General features: G+C 43.0%; 1 protein-coding gene across 1 annotated transcript in view; it reads right to left on the bottom strand.

The window, feature by feature from the left end:
- ccdc88ab (coiled-coil and HOOK domain protein 88ab) overlaps positions 1–11487 on the bottom strand; it is a 78229-nt gene extending 66742 nt beyond the window's left edge. The window contains exons 1-2 of the mRNA XM_071900072.2: positions 11099–11487; positions 10866–10966 (exon numbers count right to left, since the gene is read on the bottom strand). Of these exons, the coding sequence (XP_071756173.2) occupies positions 10866–10966; positions 11099–11161 (164 nt within the window). The 5' untranslated portion in view covers positions 11162–11487. The remainder of the gene's footprint in view (positions 1–10865; positions 10967–11098) is intronic.
- Between the last annotated feature and the right edge of the window lie 8058 nt (positions 11488–19545).

The raw sequence follows: 19545 nt of genomic DNA, 5'->3' as shown, positions 1-19545 counted from the left end.
CGATATGGTTGCGTCCGTATGGGGGAACTGCTCACTAAAGCTTGATAGGGAAATCTCACAACCCAGTGTATAATATAGCATTTTTTTCATAAAATATTTGTCCTTTTCGCTTGTCCTGCTCCAAAGTGGAGGTCAGAGCACAGGCGAGGGATTCAATATCATTCTGAAGGACACTTCAGCGGGGCGGATGCTTGCTGTCACAGGGGACTTCCAGTTGAATGACGTCTTCCTAATCACTATGCCACCCTGCTGCCCCGTTTCTACTGACACCAAACAAGCCTACATTTATTTTACCCAGATAAATCCATTGGAATGTCTTCATAGCCAAGGAGAAAACTTCATCAATCTGCTTCAATTAACACATCAATGCTAAATAGCCACGTTGCCAAGCAACAAACGTAATTAAGTTACGTATGAGTATGTATTAATAAACGAAATAATAAATCTAACGTTATACTTGTCTTGCTTATGTTACTCAAAGAAAAACAGCAATCTTTCTAGTTTGAAATGGAGAAGCCTCGTCTATTAGCCAACCGGCTGCAGTGTGGATGGTGTTAATAGGCCTTTTGATCAGCCTCCACCCTGACACACACACACACACTCACACACACACACACACACACACACACTCAATCATGCTAATCAGAAGGACACAGTGTTCTTTCTAACATTGTCTAAATGAACACGGTCATGTGACACCCCCCTCACACACACACCCCAAACACACGCAGCCCTTTTTGAGGGCCATAGTAGGGGGTCCTATTTAACCCCGTAATTAAAAAGCACAGAGCAGGCTGTAATCCTGTCAGGGCGAGGAGGGTGACGTGGTGGTGAGGGAGGTGTGAGAGACAGAAAGACAGAGAGAGACAGACAGAGAGAGAGAGAGAAAGAGAGATAGAGAGAGAGAGAGAGAGAGAGAGAGGGGTGCCCATTCACACATTCCGTCGCCATGCAGAGTGGAAGCCAAGAACATGGCGGCCACAACAACACGACCATGAAAACACCACACAATTCTCCCTTTAGCTTTCTTTGGCTCTGTATCTGATTCCCCCCCCACCCCCCACCCCCCACCCCCCCACACACACACAAGCACGCGACAGAGCATCCCCCCCTGTGTGGCAGGGGTATGAATAAAGGGGTTTAGTGTCAGTTAGGGGGTGAAAAAACCCCAGATATTGTCCACCCTGCCTGTTCCCACTGAGACAGTAAACCTTAAGCCTTTAAATAGGTAAATAGGTTAGGGATAAACAGCCAGCAAGTCAGACAACTAGTCAGCAAGTCAGTCAGACAGCCAGTCAATAAGTCAGTCAGTCAGTGCTGTCAATAGTCACTGCAGCCTTATGCAGAGCCTGGGGCCACTGGGCTTTCTCCTCTCATCTCCTGGCTTTGATTGGCTGGGTTGGTCAGGGAGTAGCGTTAACCTATATATGACAGGCTACATTACGGTCAGCATGGGCACCCAGGCACATGCGCATACACACACACACACACACACACACACACACACAAACACAAACAGAAAAGGCAGGCTACATTTGGCCACGTGTTGGGGATAGAGCCTGTGAGCTGTGCTGTCCAAACATAGCGGGGGGACTGTGTGTGTTTGTGTGTGCAGCGTGCATGAGTGTGCGTGTGTGTGTGTGAGACTGGGAAAGCCAAACAGCCGTGAGGAATGTGGGGGATGAGCATTTATTAGCAGTCACACTGCCGGAGGTAAACAGCTCAGTACAGGATGATTCTGTGTGGGTGCGTTTCGATGTGTAGCTCTCCACAGTCCCAACTGAAACAGGTCGACGCCACTGAGAACATGAGAAGTCAGCCACTCACAGCACATGAACATACAACTGAGGTGCCAAAATACCACAATTTTACCCAATGATACGATTATATATACCAGATACAGTATATACCAATGTCTTGTTGATTGGAAGCTCTAAAGTACAGTGAATACAGTACAAACTGGCAAGTTAACCAGCGTTTTTACTAGTGTCTTCTTCTTAAAATTAGATTAGTTACACTTTCTAACATAGTTTTTGGCATGTAGTTGATTGCCACCAATGTGGTCTGTCAAGTGTCAAGATTACCCAAAGTGATTTCACTGACATGCTTTTGCTCTGCCTCAGTTAGTCTGAAAATCTTCTCACAGAAAAGAATCAAAGCCAAACGAGATGATGAGTTTTTTCCCCCCCATGTTCTTTAGCATATGTTACAAGACATAGTTTTGCCTGTTTGTAACTAAAAAGGCGGGGGGGGGGGACTTAAAATCAGTTACGAATATAAATACAAATGTTGGGGTTGACTGTTCATGGGGTCATGTCAGAGTGAATAGGATGAAAAACGTGTACATTGCAAACTGACTTTGCAATATCAAGATATTACAAAAAAAATCAGAGGCATGGCAAGAATTTTGTATTGTTGTCATGCAAACCTAACATACAAGATGATTACATGCTCCATTTTCTCATTCCCATCCTTTTCCCTGTGGGAACAGAAGTATAAAAAAACAGTCCAGTGACCATCTGACCATTGGTATGTAATTCTCATTTCCTTATTTCCTTGTCTTGGCTTTTCATGGACTTGTTTCTCTCCCAGTCTTTGTCTTCCTGTCCATTTCCATGGGGCCTCTTCCCATTCCTCTGCCCTTGTATCCACAGGGACCGCTGCTAAACTCATTCCTGCCAGGCTGGGTTGCCTTGTTTCACAATCCCAATTAAGTAAACACTGATGTCACCTTTTCACTGCCAATACTGCAAAGTCATGACTGCCAGTCATCTGCAAATCCTAAGCATCGATCTGATCCATTATTTCCACTTAACTATATAGACTTAGACCATTGGCTTGGTGTCAGCGGGGTAGAAAAACGGACTGATACGCAATTGATTTTTCTCCATTAGTTAGACTTAAGATCCCTCTATGTGTGAAAGATGCAGAAAATCAAGCTCCTCTGATTTCTGAAATATTACTTTGGCAACACCTTATTAGCACTGAGGAAATTCTCCAACACAAATACAGCCTAAGCAATCAGTACATCCCTCATCACCATCTTCTCTCTACAGTTGCAGTCAAGTGAAATGCAGCTGGATAGATTTCAGCATTGATGAGCACGTTGTAGAACTGGTTAGATGACTGTGCTGTTTGCTGAAGCATGTTGAGGCAAGGTACAACCTAGAAGGTCTAATTAACCGTGGCAATACATTGATTTAAATGTCTACAACTGTAAGTCACAGGTATAAGCAATTGGTTTTGTATGGTTGGAGCTGAGGTACACAGCTTATAGCCAGCGCATTCCTATAGCGGCGAGTCCTAAAGCGGTTCCTGTGGGCTTTTTAACATGTCCTTGTTTCTATGGGATCGAGCGCCGCACATTAACACAACCTTGTTAAAGTTTCGTCCTCTCAAGGTTACAGCAGCTGCTTCCTGTCTCACTCTATACATCCTCCTGCCAGACGGACACAGACAGAGAGAGAATGGCGTGACTAGGGATGGGACTATAACCAGTATTACTATATACTGCGGTACAAACCAATAACAGTTATGACACCGCGTCTAATTTTTATTACTGTGACCACAATAACTGCTAACTTGTTAGGAATAACAAACTAAAACACACAGCACAGCACAGGACTCTCTCATCTGTCATTATTGATGTTTTATTTTCCTCTAATAAATTGTTATATTCATGTTGCTGACTGAGTTAAAGTGGATGCAGGTCAGTAGCACTTTTTGAGACTAATTTTTACTTATTTTAGATGCTGTTATTTTGATTTTTATTTGTTGTTTAAAACTATTCTTACAGTTTTTGTAAGCTAAACTAGCATTTTATCATTGTAAATTGTAGAAAAAAGTCAAATATTTTATGTAAATATTTGAGATATGTTCTACAATCTTACATTAAAATGTGTTTTAAAAAAAGTCAAATGTCTTGTGATTGATATGATAAATTAGTTTTTAGTAATTGGAGCATATTACAGTACTGGTTTTAATGTTTTCATCGTATTAATAATTATCAGGATAATATCGTATATATCAAGATAATTTTGGCCAAGATAATTGTACTATGAATTCATATTAACACAGGCCAAGGCGTGACACAAAGATGAAGATGAGGATGAGGAAGAGGATGAAGAGTGGCCAGAGTAACGTCTGCCTCTACAGTCTTTGAAGTAGCGGGCTGCAGACCCCAGGGCCCGGGCAGCAGTGGGGGAACTGAGCAGACAGACAGACACCCCAGCAGCGGGTCTGCCTGCCTCTTTTCTCTAGTCCAGCTGGAATCCCAACTATGTCTGCTGTAACCGGCCCTGGAGAAAACCAACAAAGGCTTCGGCACGCCACTCAAAGAAAACAGGCAAGGAGAGAAAAGGGGGGAGCGAAGGAGGGGAAGGAGCAGGAGAGGTGAGGCATGGACAGAACCGGAGAGACAGGGGGTGAGAGAGAAAGAGAAAACAGCAGAGATGGGGGCATGAGGCATGGAAAGTGAGAAGAACAGAAGGAGGGAGGAGAGAAAGAGGGGACGAGCAGGAGGCAGCAGGAGGGGTTGAGGGATGATGAAAGAGAGAGATGACAGACAGAGGGAGGAGGAGAGGTGAGGCGTGGAGAAAGAAGGGAAGGGATGAGGGAAAAAGAAGAGAGGTGAAGGCCAGTCAGATGAATAAGACAAGTGAGACAGACAGAGAAAGGAGAGTGACTGTATACAGACATGGTGTGCGAGGTATTCAGTGCTTTTTTCTTACCATTTAAATGAAAATGGCATATTCAAGACATATGTTGTAAATTCCTTTTTTATAAGACTTTAAAATGAATTTCAATCATGTCTTTTTCTTGCTTAGGTCATCTCAAAGGGCTCGATGAACCTTATTCATGTTCCTAAAGGTTATTGTGTACACTAAGAAGGTCTTAAACTTTACATTTCCACATAAAAAAAAACTTCCCCACTGACGATGTTATCACCTAAGCCTCTCTAACAGCCAGGGAAAACACAGGGTTTTTACAGCAGGCGTAACAGAGGTGAATCACATCAACCGTGGATCTGGAACCATGTATCTGGAATAATGCGCTGTGGGGCGAGCGACCAATTCTCAAATCCCATTCACTAGAACAAGGAGCTGAATGTCAGAGACTGAGACAAACAACTGCAGCCGTGAAATCTCTCATGAAAACGGGGATTTGACTCCCAGTTGAGGTTGTCTCTCTCTATGCATGTGGCCTTTTCTAGATTCTGGCTGCCATAATAAAAGGAAGACTCTCTGATCTATATATATAAAAAAAGAAGCGTCTTTTTGAAGGATGATTCAAGCTTTTTTTTTTTTTTTCTTCATGTGATTGTCAGATGGCTGTCTAGAGCATTCTACAGTCATAAAAACATCAGCATAACATAGCCACCATCTGTCTGTATAACCAGAGAATCATACTGTGCTTCTGATCAACACATGAAAAATATCAGAAATGAATCTTTAATGAGAGGCCAATCGGGTTGAGAGCCCAAGACACAACATTCACTTCATTCAAGTGTTGTCCCTCAATGCAAATCTTATCTGCTGCTAAGCTGACTGCCCATCTGTATGTGTGTGCGTGTGTGTGTGTGTAGGTGTTGAAAGCCGATTCCGTCCGGAAAGGAAGTGATGACAGAAGTAGTAAGGACTACAACCAGTGTCTGTGTGCCTGTACTGGGGACTTAATGAGGCATTGAGAGAGAAAACAGGACGATCTGCAGGCTGGAGGCCACACACAATGGGAGTTTGGCTGCCACAAAGCACTGATCAGTGTTCAACATCGAACCCCTTGGCTTCTTCGAATTGCTTGAATTGTCATTAGTGGCTGGAATAGTGAAAGTGAGTGGTGAATTAGGACTTTTTCCATGTGTGGGTGATCCATGTTGTAAGCAATTGCGGAAAGAACGTCAGAGTGCACAGGGCTTCCCATCTGCAGCTGTGATGGATCCATGTTCATTGACTGCGTTTACATGCATATCCTGTGGGTGTTTCCTCCCGTCCCACTTCCAACTTCTCTTCATGCGAAAGTGCACATGTGAATATTGCGATATCATCAACAGTAGTCAGGATACGGTGTTGACATGCCCCAGTATCCCAGCTAACATTGGCATATCCCAATGATCATATTTGGGTTTCTCAAAACCGGGGTTAATCCAGGTTTTTGTAAATGAGGTATGATGTTTACATGCACCAAAGCTGACTCATCAGTTTACATCAATTTACCTCCTTATGATAGACAACCATTGGCAACCACACGTCTGTGTTTTATCTGCAAGAACAAGATGCAGTGGAAAATTTTGGAAGGTGCATTCCACCTTAGACACTGTAGCTTATGGATTCTCTCATCCTCATGTGTGCGGCCAGACCACAGGGCCAGACAGACCCTGTATGACATGTAACACTTTAGCCATCAGGCACATTAACCTCTAACACCTTTATCTTTGCAATCCACGTTTTACTGTTTCACTTTCACCCAAACTAGCAAACAATCAGTTCCTGAACAGATTTGCAGAGTGAAAGCCACACAAATGTCACACAAATATGCAGTGCAAAAAAGTGTGGGTCGAATCCAAAGAAAGACACAGGATATCCCACTGATGAGAGCTAAACCTCTTCCAGTTAACATGATAAAAGTTGTATAACTGGTTTGCAAGAAGTCATGGAGGATACATCAAGTCTATTTTTTTTCTCTCTCTCTGTCCAGCTGTAGAAGACAGACTGACTGGTTGACTGAAAAGGCCGGAGGGCCAGCACGTCTAGAGAATTGGCAGGAGAGCAGAGAATTCAACTGGACAGTTGTCACTCAGACAAAAATTTAATTGGCTCCCTCTCACCAAGCGGGAAAACTAATTGGTTTGACAGCAGTGAGGAGGCAATCTAATTGGCTAGGTAATGTCAGTCACGGGCGGCAGGGGGAGGGGCCATGGTGCCATCTGGGTCTCAGCAAACCGTTAGATAATCCTGAGTCTTTCTCTCTCTCTCTCCTGTTTTCTCTCTCTACCCCTTCTCTCTATCCCTTGCCGTCTCAATGACAACTGCTACCAGTCTGTCTCTCTCATGTCTCCGTCAGCAGCTTGGTTAGATCCATACAGAGACGTTCACACAGAAACACTGCACATTACACTACAGCAGCTGAAATCACCAGCCATTTACAGGCTGGCAAAACCCTGGGCAACAAATGGACTCCAAAAATGTAAAATATTTAAAGAGAAAGATAGTGGCTTACATAAAACTGGCCTTGCTAATGCCAAGTGAGAGAGAGAGAGAGAGAGAGAGAGAGAGAGAGAGAGAGAGAGAGAGAGAGAGAGAGAGAGAGAGAGAGAGAGAGAGAGAGAGAGAGAGAGACAGACAGACAGACAGACAGACAGACAGACAGATAGAGATAGAGAGAGAGAGATAGAGAGACAGAGAGACAGAGAGACAGAGAGACAGAATACTCTTAAAAAAAAATGAAACCATATTTATTTGTGCACACATTACTGCATGTTGGTTTGCACTTGCTGGAATGTGTGTGTGTGTGTGTGTGTGTGCATCTTCAGAGTTGTGTCCTCCACTCTGGGATACGAGTGTGTTTCTTGGCTGCAGAGACTGTTTTGTTAAAGAATGGTGTTATCAATGTAAACTCCAGCAAATTTTCAATGTAATCGGCAGCTACTGAGCGGAGGCAGGCACCAGGCAAGTCCTTTTAGCACAACTGGATCGATTGCAGGCGGCTCAATGCCAACTAACACTATATTTCATACTGTCAGAACAGAGCCTGGTGCTGGGGAGGGTGAGGAAACAAGAGAATGTGCGAGCGAGTGCAATTGTGTGTGTGTGTGTGCGTGTGTGTGTCCGTGCCTTGGAATGGATACAATCCCAGTTCATTATCACCTACAGTTCTTCAAAGAAGTCGAAAAACTCACCTCAAGTTTCTAAGCCACTTTTAATGAGAGCCAGAGAGAGTGAGCGAGAGGCAGAGAGAGGGAGTGAGGCATTTACAAACTGACGCCTACTTCATTCTTCCACTCAAAATACAGCTTCCCTAAATATGACTATATACTGTATAATTAGAGTAGTTAAATAGTTACACAGAACTGGACTTCTGAACCTGTACCCTGTTTCAACTAGTAGCATTCAGTGGATGATCTGAATCAAATTAACTAGTAACATGGTTAACGCAACCTAAAGAAAACAAACTACTCTCTCTCATAATACTAAATTAACCAATGTAACTCAATAAATCAACATCTGCACTTCTACATATGGGAAGAAAAAGACATAACCAACATAGCATATGGCCTTTAGCGCCTGCTTTAATCCAAAACTCCTTGCAATCATTATGAGTGCCTACACTGGTATTACAGGTGGGCCTCAATGGAAATCAATGCCATGCTCATCCCACTGATCTTCCCAGTAATGTGCTCTGCAAAGTGAAGATGCACGATGAGCTGTAACGTGAATATTAGCTTGTGACAAGGTCTATTTTAGTTAGATAAGCCCGCCGGAGGTGACCATGCAGCCGTGGTGAAGTGGGAGAGGCAGACAAAGAGCAGCCTCACCAACACAACATCTGACAATAGGCCTTCTGTGTGGGAGGGTGGCTGGGCAAGACGACTGCCAACAGCTGCCCGACTCCAAAACCAAATGCAGGCACAAAAAAAAAAAAAGGCACACACAGATACACATACTCCCACAGAGACACAGAAGCCCAGCATATAAGCGCACACATACATAAACACACACAGTGCTGGCTGTGACTGGCAATCCCCGACATCCTGTCAGTCTACAGCAAACGCTCTAGCAACCACAGAAGATTCCCCTGAAAACTCATTTCATTTACAGTCAGACAAAAATCCTATTGAGTAGCTGGTCAGACATCTCATTTTTAATATGAACAGCTGTGGGGTTGACATGTGGCAAGCTTTTTACATCTCATTCCCTCTCTTTCTTTGCCCATCTTCCCTTCCATGTTGTGGGTTTGATTCATATTTGAAACCAATTTGGCATGTCATTTATCTCTCTCTCTCTCTCCATCCCTCCCTCCCGCCTCATATATTTCCGGTTGCTTTCCACTGTACAACGTCCCATAGGGGGAAAATGCTCTAAAAATAATGTTGAATCGCAGTGGGTGGAAATGGCAAGATGATTCGGGCAGACAGCAGCCTGGCCTAACGAAACCTGTCACAACCTCTCTAAACACCTCTCGCCTACTGGAGGACACCGCTATGAGGGGCTGGGAGCAGTGTGGAGGAGGAAAGAGAAGCATGGAAAAAGAAAAGTAGAAGAGGAGGGAGGGGCGGTTGAGACCTGAAGGAGGCTGGATTAGGAGAGCGATACAGGAGGTGGAGGACAGAGGAAGCAGGCAGGGCTAGAAGGAAGAGTACACCATCCAGTGAGAGGAAATGGCCGGTGGGGTTAATCACCTCCTCATGCCACCGAAGCTACAGCTTAACCAATCCGCACCGGATACTAGAAAGTATACTCTGAACTCGCAGAGACAGGGCGGAGAGATTTATTTAAGAGACCGACTGCTCCACACCCACACAGTTATCCCAGCCCGGCTTTAGGATAAGGCAGCTACTGAGTCGTGGTGACACAAGAGAAGCAGCTCGATCAGTATATTCTGCCTTTGTAAGCGGTGTTGATGTATCCAAACATATTCTCCTCTCCACTGAAACTGCAACAGATTTTATAAAAGGCTTTGAGAGGTGAAAATCAATTCCATTGTGGAGAGGACTTTGGTTGAACGATCCCGCAAACCGCGGAGGGAGGGAAGGAGTAAATGCTGACAGTGTCGACCGTGGCATTAGTGTTGATATGCGGAAAATAGGAAAAAATGTGTCCTGCTAGCGGGAAGTAGCAGCCGGGAGCCAGACAAAGGAATGGAAAGCTGTCTTCTGTCGTTCTATACGTGTCAGACGGTGACTGGAAAGACGGATTGATTTCACATCTAATGCCGCAGCCTCCTCCTCCTCCTCCAGCAGCCTCTCCTTGTCTCTCTCAACAGAACTGCCAAAGCATCTTTATAGCCTACATCTGAAACATCGGTCTCACTCGTATGACTGTGCGTGTGTGCTGCCCTACTTTGTTAATGAAGGCTCTGGATCGCCAGACCCTTCATTGCACAGTGAAAACCAGTGTTTCTCTGTATAGTGCTACTGTTTCTAGTCTCGCTCCAAAATCTACAGCAAGAGGTCAGAGCGCTGCAGCTTCCAGGGGCGGGGTGTCTTCCAGTCGGCTGCAGATGACAGTCTAGTGTGACTGAAAAAACACTAGACAGACCAACTGGAAGCTGATGAGCTGCCTGCTGCCTCCTTTGCACCGCCGATGCTTGCGGACGGTCCGCACAGCTCCAGGGGATCCAAACAATAACTGTCTGCAAAGACTTCTGACAGTGTGACCCATCTCTGCCCCCAGTACAAGGTCCCATTGTGCCTAGCCTATATTCATGCGGTTTGTCTATTCTGATTCAGCAGACTATTCATAGGGCTAGACAGATTTAAGACTTGATGGGTCCGCCTGTGCCCGGATGATCCCACTCGCCCCGAGGCAAGTATCTCTGATGTGCCCTCCCTGCTACACTGCCAGAGGTCACCATTAGATCCTGTACATTGTGCAAGAGTGATGGTAAAAATGTCCCCAATGTAGACTACAGCTATTGAAGATGGTTGAGAAAGTATGCATGTTTGTGCGGCAGGGCCAATTTCCAATTAAATTACCAATTGTTTTACACTTGAAAACGGGGCCCTTTTGTGGTCCTGGGCCCAAGGTAAGGGTCTGCATGCCCTCATTATGCCAGTCATAACAGGCTATGGTAGCCAATGCAGGGGACTGGTCCAGATCATTAAATGGCTCTGATTTTTGTAAAGAAAAAGATAGATAGAAATTACTTACATCTCAAGCATTATCTCGTTCAGGTAAATCCCATCCACTAATTCAACATATTCCGATAATGTGGTGCCATCTTTCACTGTCGGTTGCCCGACTGTCTTCACCTGAAAATAAATGGGACAATGCAGATAGGTGTAAAGATGATCGATACACACTTAAAAGAAAAGGCATTCGCTGTGCAGGGGTCGTTAATTAGAGGGCTTAAGAAACATTGGAATAGTTAATTAGGTGCTTACCCAGGAGACCAGAGGCGTGAGCATGAACTGCTCCAGCAGTGGGGTGAAAACCTCGCTTTCCATATTATCCAGGGCAACGAGCGCCGCTTATTTCAGAAAATATGGAACAATCTGTTTAACTCCTTGCTGGGAGATTGATAGTACGGCGTTTGTTCAGACTCCGCTCATGTGGTTAACTCAATTAAATCGACGCTCATTTTGGCGAGCCAGGAAAGGCAAATGACCACTGAAATACCTCCGGCTTCTTTTGAGATATATGGGGGGGAAAAGACCGTTGTAATCCACAATCTTCTCGACACGACCCAGTTGTTTCCAGTGCCAGCGACGGGGCTTTGCTACCTCCTTGCGAAGGGCAAGGAATCACATTTTTTTTTAAAAATGAAAACCCTTGTAGGGAATCTAAAATTCAGCGTTGCAGTTGACAGAGTCCGTTGACCTAGCTACAAAGGCGAGTAAAGATAGACTACATCAGACCTGTGCAGGTATGGATTTATGCTAGCGGTTTACACTAGAAAAAGCCCCATTATTGGTGAAATATCCATACAAGATGTCAGAGCACAGAGAGAGAGAGAGGAATGGAGCGGAAAATATTCCTCCAGCACGTCGAAATAAAAGAGAATATCCTGTGCAGATGAATCAGAAGATTTAGGGTCCTTGTTTTAAAACCGTCGGCTGGTTATTCCTCATGTTTATTGGAAAGAAATCCGTCTCTTCTGCCCGGTCACTTCTCCACCTCTGTCTCCCTTCAAATGCTGCATACTACTGATTTGAGGGAGTTCAGAGGATGACTGGAGGACACATAGTGCCGTCTCTCTCTCTCTCTCTCTCTCTCTCTCTCTCTCTCTCTCTCTCTCTCTCTCTCTCTCTCTCTCTCTCTCTCTCTCTCTCTCTCTCTCTCTCTCTCTCTCTCTCTCTCTCTCTCCTATGCATCTCCCTCCGCCAACGTGTCTCTATAACTGCGAGAACAAGAAAAATAGGGCACTGATCGAGACGTCCCTTTCTGTTACAGATTTCTATCCAAGGTCTTCTTATTAGCAGTATTAACGAAGGTTATTAGAAAACATCTGGGCATAATTGATTTGAAGCAGGAAGAGCAGTGAGTGAGAAGCGAGGTTTTCAAGCTGTGATGCAGACAAGACATATGGGAGTTTGCATGCAGCTCTAGTCCTGTAATTTGTCTCATATGGGATATGGCATGCTGAAGTATAGCAGCTTATTCTGTTCCTTGGCCAGTAGAAATACTGGGGACCTACATAGCCATTGTGTGCATTTACAATATACCTACAGTACATACAGTATCTTAGTCAGCAATAAGAGCAGCAGGTCAAGTACTGACACCTGGTGGATAATGTACAAAGCTATAACTACTGTAAGTGTATTTTTTAAACTACAATAATGTAAGGGGATAGATAGTTTATAAGGTCTACATCCAAATATAGGCTGAGTATAAAACCCCATTGTCACACTGGTGCTAATGTTTTGGCTAATGACTATCAAGGCTGTTGGTGGTAAGATGCATTTTTTTTTTTTTTTTTTTAATGAAAGCTGCAGTTTATAGCCTGGTTAGCTGTTTCTATCAGTTTTGGTTCTGGCTGGGGGATTCTGCTCTCATATGGAATCCCTCTACATTACTTTTATCAAACTAGTATGATGGCCTAGTGTGGAAAATACATTCTTTACAGTCATTTATCTTCATATAGATTGTCAGAAAGGAGGAAAAGCAAATGGTCTGTCTTGTCTCATGCAGGAATAAAGTACCACTTTATGATAACTCAGGACTGATTTGTGATTGATTTGTACAGCACACATTATTGTTTGGAGCTGTGACCCAATGAAAGTGGCTGTGGATTGTGTTTTTTTTAACAATATTAATAATTGCTAATTTGCCCTGAGGATACATAGGGGATGCCTGTAAGGGAAAAATCTAATAAGAAAGTCATAGATAACTGAAAACTGGTAATTAGTTCCTGCTGAATGAAACTGTGATGGAGAAAAACTGTGGGGAAGTAAATTGTGATACACAGCTATTCACTACAAATTTCAAACAGGAAATGCACAGTATAGATTTGAACTTCAGTTCATACCAGTAGCCAGTAATTACAAATCTATTGCTGTTTAGCTGTATCAGCAAAATGGAAATGGATGCAAACAGAGCAACTGTGAGTCCAGATCCAAAGTAATTCACTTTTAAAGAGATAAGAGACACTTAATCAACAATTGATTAATGGTTCTGTCGGTGTGAATAGGGCACAGAGGCCATGCAGCCAAATAGCCAATTAAAACACAATCACTGATTTGGGATTTAGGGATGCGGGTCACCTCTCAGGAACACAGCTACAATCAATGGATTATTGCATGTTATCCACAAAATTTCACTAAGCATTTTTCAGCAGCAGCACTCTGGGATAAGCAGAGCTGCTCATTTGCATTTAGAGTAACGGTCACTTTGTGCTCGAGGCTACACAGCATTAGATTCTGACTAGACTAGCTGTGTCTTGTTTGTGCTTGCTGTTACCTGCCAAACTGGAGGGATGTAAACTGAGTGGGTGTACATAGGGAGGTTACAGAGTGAACTGCAGCTTCCTGAAAACCCAGTTCCCATGAGTGAACCGTAAAGCTTCCTGGTTTACGTTTGAAAAGCAGCCGCCACAGATCGACTTCCCATATGCTCCATGACTGTCTCTGGGGTAGGTGGAGCATTGAACCCTCCAAAAAGGGATTTTATCATTACATGAGGGAGAAGGAGCAAGCCACAGTACAGAAGTCTTTCCTCTCTCATCCAACCATTAAATCAGTCATATCAGGCTGGGCTTTCCAGACATGAGCCCTATTGATGCTGCAGTAAATGGCTTCAATGAGAGGCCAAGTATGTTTTATAATATTAACTCAGAGTCTGTCTTTGGCCTGCAGGTTTGGAGAAAGATTCTGTACTTTGGCACTGCAAAGGTACCTCTTGTAAAGCTAGTTATTCTCTTCAAAACCAGATGTGAAAAGTGAATTTACACTAGAATCAGAATCAGATTTATTTTCGCCAGGTATATTTTCACATACAGACATTTAGATAGACAAACAAGCAACAATCAAGCTTTACAAATTGAATTTAAATATCAAATGTCAGAGACAAAGAAGTAAAGAAAGAAGAGATTCCTATACAGTATATACAATACAATAAGTGGGGCACTAGTATTAATACTGCCATGTATGAAACCACGTCTGCCTTACAGTAAAAACTCTATAAGCTGCTTGATTTTGAAAAATAACAGCTTGTGTAGGATTCATCTCTTCTATAGCAAACCTCGCATGCTGAATTCCCGAAACCAATGCAGAATATTACCTTATTATGTTTTTATTAACATCCTTTACCCTTTTTGCACCTCTATTCTTTGCTGCCACAATGATTCAATTTCCCCTTGGGAATCAATAAGCTTCATCTTATCTTAATGAGATAAAATGAAGACAGGGCAAGTTGCCTCAAAATCTACTCAAATCACGTCTAGCCTTTCCTCTAGACTAACAAAGCGACCCACACACATCTCAAGCCCCATCACCCCAGCAGACGATTAAACGCTGTCGCTGATAATGAAAACCTATCATGACTCATGTAGCGCTTGCTTACACACATCAGCCTGAACACAATTATGTTGTGCTCAATTACTGCGGAGGAGTAGATGGATAATGTTCTGTATAGTTTAGTGTGTGTGTGTGTGTGAGTGTGAATGTGTGCGTCCTTGCGTGCTTTTGTGTTGGTGTGGGATTCATTAACCTTGGACTGAACAGGCTCCCAATGCCTCTTTTCGTCAAAATGTATTATTCATGATGCTTCTAAGTTGTTTTGTCACAAAAGCGGCATCCACCTCCACCAAGTGACTCAGTGATTTTACAGACCGGCAGCAGCATTCCTCTCTCTCTCTCTCACACACACACACACACACACACACACACACACACTCAGCTCAGGCAAAACTACCCAGTGGAATTCCTCCGACCGCTGCCTTCTGCAAACCCACACCGCCTCTTTTGGCTCAGAGGGAAAGCTGCTCGAGCCCTACAAAGCCGGCGTACTCACGACAAATGGAAAATTTTCCTCCAGTTTGTGTTCATCTAGCCTAGGGTAAAGATTCCACTGACCAGGCAGCAGCAGCAGCAGCAGCAGCATGGCACCGACAGCCACAACAGGAAAAATGAATGCAAATTTCCTCTCAGAGCAACTGTATGACCTTATAGTCCTCTCTCTCTCAGATAAAATTCTCTGATGACTTTCAGATGACTGTAGTTCCTGTTAGTTATTTCACTGGAATTTCTAAGTCACCTCAAACATCTTGGTTTGGCTCAGTGTTGAACTCATGCTGTCCTTGAATGTGAGGTGGGCTGGGTAATGTGGCTTGCTATAAACCAGAGAGAATCATTATACAAGAGTCATTTTTGAGCAGTACCATTTTCTCTCTTGACGTAAGATGTTGCATGTACTGACTTCACCTATTAAAGTAATACTTTTTTTTTTTTTGATGATTAACAGATAGCATACTGTAGATATGTTTATTGTCTGTTTAGTTCAAATCCACCTTGAGTTATAAGTCATCATGCAATAGGCTGTTCCCACATGTACCAATCAAAACCAAACTTTGGATTCTGACTAAAAGAGCATATTTGCCATATTTAATCAAATTCAAGTGACCATATCGAGAGGTATTTTTCAAGTTCAGTGTCAGTGGTGGCCATATGTTTTCAAATTGAGGGAATTTATAGACCAGATTTATAGAAAGTATGAAGTTTGGTGTTGAAAGGTGAAAAACTGAGAAAACCATCTGGAAATGTTCTAAAAATTCAAAATGGTGGAAAATCCATCTTGGTGGACTTTGATGGTCCAATAGACAAACATGTAGAATAAAGTTATCTTTATGTGTGGACCAAGATTTGGATCCATGGTTGAGAAGTCACAACGAAACCACATTTTGAGAGCATTGTGTTTCCTTAATGTGATGTATTTCCTGTTGAAACAGGATATTGGGGCGGGACATAATGCAGGGAGGGATCATGCAAAAGTGTGAACCACTGGGATATCAGTTAGGGAGAGAAACACAGTTTTATTTGCTGGGAGGGGCGGAGGGGCGGAGGGGCGGAGGGGCGGGATTCTTTAAAAACCTCCTGGTACATAAAGAAGTCACCAGTAAAGATTTTCCATTTCCCAGGAAGTAAAAGTAATGATATTTTGACACTACTACTACTATTACTTGTTATGAGGGCTAGGATGCACTTTTATGTGGTGTATGTGATACACGTGTCTATGTCTGAGTCTAATATGTCACTTAATGTAGTGTGCAATGTAATGTAATGACGGCAGCTTTCTCTATGGTCCAAGACAATTTTCTCTAAGGAGACCAATGAACTGAATCTTGAATCTTGAATCTTAAACATACAATAAACATATTTGTTTTTGTGTCTTTTTTTTTTGTGCATAAATTGCCAAATAGGTGTAGGGTAGTTAGAATGAGCTAAAACGGTGAAAAAGCATTTTTCATTTCAGTGTGATGTTGTTGTTGTTGTTGTTGTAACTCAAAGATCACTCTTATCAAATAAATATATTGATTTTGTTTTAGGTTGGACAGCTTCTACTTTGATGCTGTACAGATTATTCTACCATTGTTGAAATCTTTTTTTCATGTTTTAAATAGGCTATTTTTTCCAATACTCTAACTGCACCCAGTCACTGTGTTTGAAACCTGCCAATACATTTGGTGTTAGTATAACTTTTATACTTATTGTATGCAATCAAAAAAACATGAAGCTTGCCGTCAAGAAATTCAGTGAAATTGAAATGGATTAAAAAAAAAAGGTGACTTTCCTTTTTTGTCCATTTTCTCTGTTATTCAATGAAACTTATTCAGATTTTATTTAGTTGATTGAGCTTGTTGTTGAGTTTGCATGTGTCATACAGGCTAAGACACTTTTCCATTCATCTATGACCTATCATCCACATCCAGACAAGGAGTGCTCTACATGCAATCTACACACACAAACACACACACCATAGGGTTTTACTAATATACATGCAATCTATAGGCCTGTCCTGCTAGGCTAATCTATTATATCATCTGTATATTGACAAAGGTAACCAGGCCCTGAGCTGTATATAACTGCATGTGTGTAATCTACATTCAGGTTGGGTATGTGTTGTGTGGAGAGCAGAGCCTTTTGGCAACACCATGCCTGACAGACCTCAGTATCACCATGCGTCTCAGCATCTTGGAACCTTGCCATGCGCCATAATGTAATTACCACACTTGTGACAAAGGCAATCATGCTTTGCCAATTCAAGTCACGGTGAGCTGTCTAAACGGCGGTTCCCTCAAGCTTATGCATGTCCATATCGGACATGGGGGGGGGGGGAGGATCCAATTACTGGCTTCTCAGTGACAAACAGGAGCAACAGTGAGGTATCTTTCTAGAAAAGAATGGAAGCAACATCAAATTGCAATCCCACTATTATTGGAAAATTATGAAACACACCACTAAGCAGAAGTCTTCTGTTTAAAGGTAAAGCGAGGCTCATTTATCAAGACATAATAAATGTGTTCCGCAGGTTTCCTGTGGTAAAAGTCTTTTCGGTGAATCTGTCACAGCATGGTTAGGATGAAGTGTAATCTCCCTTTAAAGGCACAGCCATGCGTGTCTGCCAGGACCCAGAAACCTCAGTTCTCACCCCTGCTGGAAAGCCCTTTGGATTTGCATGGAAAATAAATCATCCAGGTCTGTGTGTGTGTGCGTGTGTGTGTATGTGTGTGTGTGTGTGTGTCTGTGTGTGTGTGTGTATGTGACAGAGATCAGTGCAGCGCTCATGCAGGCTTTCCTGTTGTCACCTCCTGTAACACCACAGCATGGAAATCAGAAAAGCACTTAAACCTCTTGAGTCCTGAAGTGACCTAGGCACACACTGAAATCTGCTCACAACACACACACACACACACACACACACACACGCACAGAGGAACATATTTATTATAGTAAAGACCTAATTTCTGATCTCATCTCTCATCATGTTTTCATGTTGATGTCCAACCAAAGCGTGATTTTAGACATTAACATTAATCCCAAACCTGGGCAAAGGCAATGAAAAGAAGAAGAAAAAACCTAATCTAGAGTGATTTTGGTAGATTATTTGCATTTTTTCATATAGTCAATCACCAAAATAGGCTTTGAGGACCCGTACTTACTATGACTTTTTCTCAAATCAAATGAAATATGAAGTATCATGTGTCACATCAAGTTCTCAGATCCTCATGCATCACATCAGATCAATGCATTCCTGTCTCTTTACAATGCACAGTCCAAACCATTACCAGGGTCACAGAGGTCACTGTAAGCCTGTAATTAGATGAGGGTTTAGGAACGGATTGATATATAGATCAACAGTCAGTCGATAGATAATGGATTGATTTCTATATTGGTCAATGGATGTTTACATAAGAAGATCCACACCGAAAGCTATCCTCCCCTACAAGACAAAGCAGCACAACATCCTGCAACACTGAACTGTTCATGTGATCCTGCTGTTGAATGGTCCATTACACACTAACAGTCCTCTGTAGCTCTAACTGGCAATGATGAGATCTCAACATGTCCCAAAGCCATGGCAACAAGATAAAACTAGCACAATCCATGCTATTAAGGGGAGTGCTTGTGTGTGTTTGTGTGTGTGTGTGTGTGTACGTGTGTGATACCCTGCTGTTTTCCCCTGCTATTAGCTGGAGTGTGTGTGTGTATGTGTGAAAGTGATCACGAGAGAGTGTTAGAGATGCTGTTGCCATCTGTTGCCATAACAACTGCAGCAGCAACCTCACTGTAGCCGACTGAGTTGGCTCACTGAATGACTGACTGGACGGGCACACACACACGCGCACACACGCACACGCACACACACACACACACACACACACACACACACACACACACACACACATTTGTCTCACTTGCTATAAACTACCATTGATAAGCCCTACGTGTGTGTGTGATGTATGTATGAAAAGAGGGTTGTGGTTGGATCACACTGAATAGAATAGAAGGGAAATTAAAATGAAATCGATTTATAAATTAACACACTTTACTTGCTCTACCCTTGTACGCCGGAAGATGCTTCTTTGTGAGGTGATGCTGACACCTAGTGGTGAGGGTTTCAAGTTGCATCTCGTTTGCTTTGAGTGAAAATGTCTCAAATGGTCAATTCCTGTGCTTACGTTTGTTGCTTAAGGTGCTTTAGATTTGAGAAATATTCTCATAGACGAATTATATCACTATCATTTTGTGGCTATGACAATAAAATGTAAAACAGATAAAGCGGAACCGTTGTGGAGGATGCGGGGACACATTTGAAGTTACACAAAAGCCTTGTCCAATCAGAAGACGCTGCTTCGCTACGTACTTCCGTACATGTGACGAACTGTCATGGAAGC

This window comes from Centroberyx gerrardi, chromosome 15 (assembly GCF_048128805.1).
Source record: "Centroberyx gerrardi isolate f3 chromosome 15, fCenGer3.hap1.cur.20231027, whole genome shotgun sequence".
Taxonomy (NCBI): domain Eukaryota; kingdom Metazoa; phylum Chordata; class Actinopteri; order Beryciformes; family Berycidae; genus Centroberyx; species Centroberyx gerrardi.
This window is presented reverse-complemented; position numbering and strand designations above follow the sequence as displayed.